Consider the following 2,667-nt stretch of genomic DNA (forward strand, 5'->3'; position numbering starts at 1 on the left):
GTATTTATGCTAAACATACCTGAGGAAAACTGTCGAAAAATACGCAAGCTAGAATCGTGCAAATCCATGGCGCATGATTATTTAGCCTGTGATCGATTTTAAAAGTAAAACGCAAGAAAAAAATAAAATTGAAGCCTATGGTAAAAGCAGATCAGACTCGGACTCTTGAGATGTGTAAACAGTTCGGGGTGCATATTCAAATGTCAACAGCATACCTCTCCAGCCCGCCCAAATTATTGTGTTCATTAGCAATAAAAGAAATGCGATGAAGTGTATGCTGGCTGAAGTTATGGGATACAAATATGGATTAAAGCATGAATACAGTCAGATGCATAATTGGTTAAATAATAAAATGTGGTAGTGGGTAAAATATCATGCTAAGAATAGGCTCAATCTGTGGATACCAGGTTAGTCTTCAAGAAAGGTGTGACGATAACGCTACGATCAAATGGTTGTTGGCACTTTGGGTTTCCTTGACCATCGTAGTAATTGACCCTTATCACCTCTTCAGGGAGTGCAATTGTTTCAGACACGCACAATCGCTCAAGTGCAGCCAACAGTGATTCCTCGAATCTGAAGGAACGATAATTGGACATAAACCTGTAAATGGCACTATTATTATGCGAATGGGAAGAGTAACGGAGAGAAAAGGGAACGGTTGGTGAACTCGAACATCCCCATATTCCAACATGTTCACGTCGGAGAGATATGTAGAGGTGAAGGTGCTTTGGTATGTGCTCATCGAACCAGTTCACAACACATGACTCCATATTTTCAGAGTTCACTAAGATTTCTCTTGGGTTCTCCGATTCCTGATTCATAACCTGGATGGTGATACAAGAGTAAAGTCCATTTTTTAAACGAACTGGTAAAATTAGGTCTATCGATCTATTGTTTCTGGGAAGAGTGATTGCTGCACGTCTCATCCAGCAAGTTTTAAGAAGGGTGGGATCGATTCTACATTGCGATGGCTTTCCCCAGAGGGTAAGAAAATGATTGAACGCTACTTCTCCGCTGCCAATTATGCCAAGAGTCAGCTCCAGTATGTAAGCATCCTGGATAAAATCAAAATATTGCCTGTTGACTACGGGTAATTTGCTTTAAATAAGTTTAGATGCAGTGTATTGAAATCAACCTGAAAACGGGTCATCTATTTACTGACTTACCTCCTACCTAGCTTCTGCCGCTTGGCTGAGCGTTCTCCACCAAAAATTAATTGTGTGAAAAATTGACTCACAGTTACCGGCTCCCCAAAAATGGATCCTTTGGTTTGTTGCATCGCTCGAAGCACTGCGAGACGAACAGCGATTTCACCACATTCTCCTCCATGTGCAATTCCACGATGCAGAGCATCTACTAAAACATCAATGGATTTTGCCCATTGCGAGTCCGTTTTAAGCGCATTGAGGGCTCCTGCCGCAAGAAAGGGCTCCGATGGATAGGTAAAATATACCTCTGAGCGATTTGCTGCGATTCCTAGGACCGTTGCCATGTGGTCTGCAACCAACGTCTGTGCAAGTTTAGTCAGAGGTGAAAATTTTATGGCTGCCAAACAGGCTAACTGAGCCAATATTGCATATTTTTCGTCTCGTTTTGTGCCGGTCAATTTTATCTCAGCCAGTTTTACCACTTCCTCCAGAACCGAGCCTTCCGATAAAAGCGCCCCGAAAAGTGGTCGGCCGTAATACGCGAGTTGTTTCGGTGTTGGATACTCAGGCATATCAGAGGCAAAGACATCGATCATTGCTACATCGAAAAAAGGCTGAAAAAGAGTAAATGCCGCTTCGCGTGCAGAGGGATCAATCTCAAAACTTGGATGAAAGTCATTGAGCTTTCCGCTAGTGCTTAGGCATACAGAAAAGAACCCCTTCCATTGAAGCTTTCGGATACCGCGACGCCAGATTCAGAATTTTAGGGAACAATTTGCACCCATAGCTTCATCAATTAATTCATGCGCCTCATCAAGACAGCACGTCAGCTGAATTCTACCGATATCCGCCCCAATAGTATCCCTAGTCAAAAAGTTCACGTCTTCAATCGCTGCCTTCGCCGCGTTTCGCGAATTCTCATCGTTAAAATAGCTGGACGAGAAAATTTAGATATATATATACACTATCAGATTCAAAAATGATAGCATAGAAAAGCTACTTACCAATCATATGCACTCTTAATACAATTCCAAAATTCTTCGCTTTTTGATCGATCTTCTATTTGCATTTTCCAAAATTCACTAGCATTCAATTTACGACTCCTAATTTCCTCAGCAACAGCAAGCATGATCACCGAAAAATTTTCAAGACTAGGATCGGAATTGACTAGCTGGTTTAGGACCCAGTCAATCTGAGGAGAAGCCGGAGGAAAACCAGTCGAGTTTTCAGAGCGTTTGCAAATGTATAAAACGTGCACTTTTTGAGCAACTTTTGCAATCATCCGGGTTTTCCCGTAGCCTGAGCTTTGTATCACCGGCACATAAGGCGCGACCACGGGACGATCCTTATTCCATTCATCATGGCACCAATTCAAATAGGATATAAAATGTTGAACCGCGGCATTTGGATCTTTATAAGTGGTATTGAAAGCTTTTTCTGCCATTTGCGACCGGTTATCAAGCTCGAGTCTATTTAACAACGCTAATTTTTCTAGATAGGGGAAGTTAGGAATTGAATG

The 2,667-nt window shown here is 42.0% G+C and overlaps 3 protein-coding genes across 3 annotated transcripts; all 3 read right to left on the reverse strand.

The window, feature by feature from the left end:
* On the reverse strand, positions 1–246 carry VTP21DRAFT_11744 (uncharacterized protein; the record flags this gene model as incomplete). Its single annotated transcript, XM_069391222.1, has 2 exons — positions 20–135; positions 216–246. Coding segments are annotated over 2 exons (147 nt in total), but the record flags the coding sequence as incomplete, so codon positions are not given.
* A 143-nt stretch (positions 247–389) lies between these two features.
* On the reverse strand, positions 390–1,744 carry VTP21DRAFT_11745 (uncharacterized protein; the record flags this gene model as incomplete). Its single annotated transcript, XM_069391223.1, has 2 exons — positions 390–1,098; positions 1,167–1,744. The coding sequence occupies 2 exons, from the start codon at positions 1,742–1,744 to the stop codon at positions 390–392; spliced, it is 1,287 nt and encodes a 428-aa protein (XP_069245414.1).
* Positions 1,745–1,903: 159 nt separating this feature from the next.
* Positions 1,904–2,592, reverse strand: VTP21DRAFT_11746 (uncharacterized protein; the record flags this gene model as incomplete). The annotated part of the gene is made up of 2 exons (XM_069391224.1): positions 1,904–2,081; positions 2,153–2,592. 2 exons carry the CDS (start codon positions 2,590–2,592, stop codon positions 1,904–1,906), a joined length of 618 nt encoding a protein of 205 aa, XP_069245415.1.
* Between the last annotated feature and the right edge of the window lie 75 nt (positions 2,593–2,667).

The sequence above is a fragment of the Calcarisporiella thermophila genome, assembly GCF_041956535.1.
Source record: "Calcarisporiella thermophila strain CBS 279.70 unplaced genomic scaffold VTP21scaffold_91, whole genome shotgun sequence".
Classification (NCBI taxonomy): Eukaryota; Fungi; Calcarisporiellomycota; class Calcarisporiellomycetes; order Calcarisporiellales; family Calcarisporiellaceae; genus Calcarisporiella; species Calcarisporiella thermophila.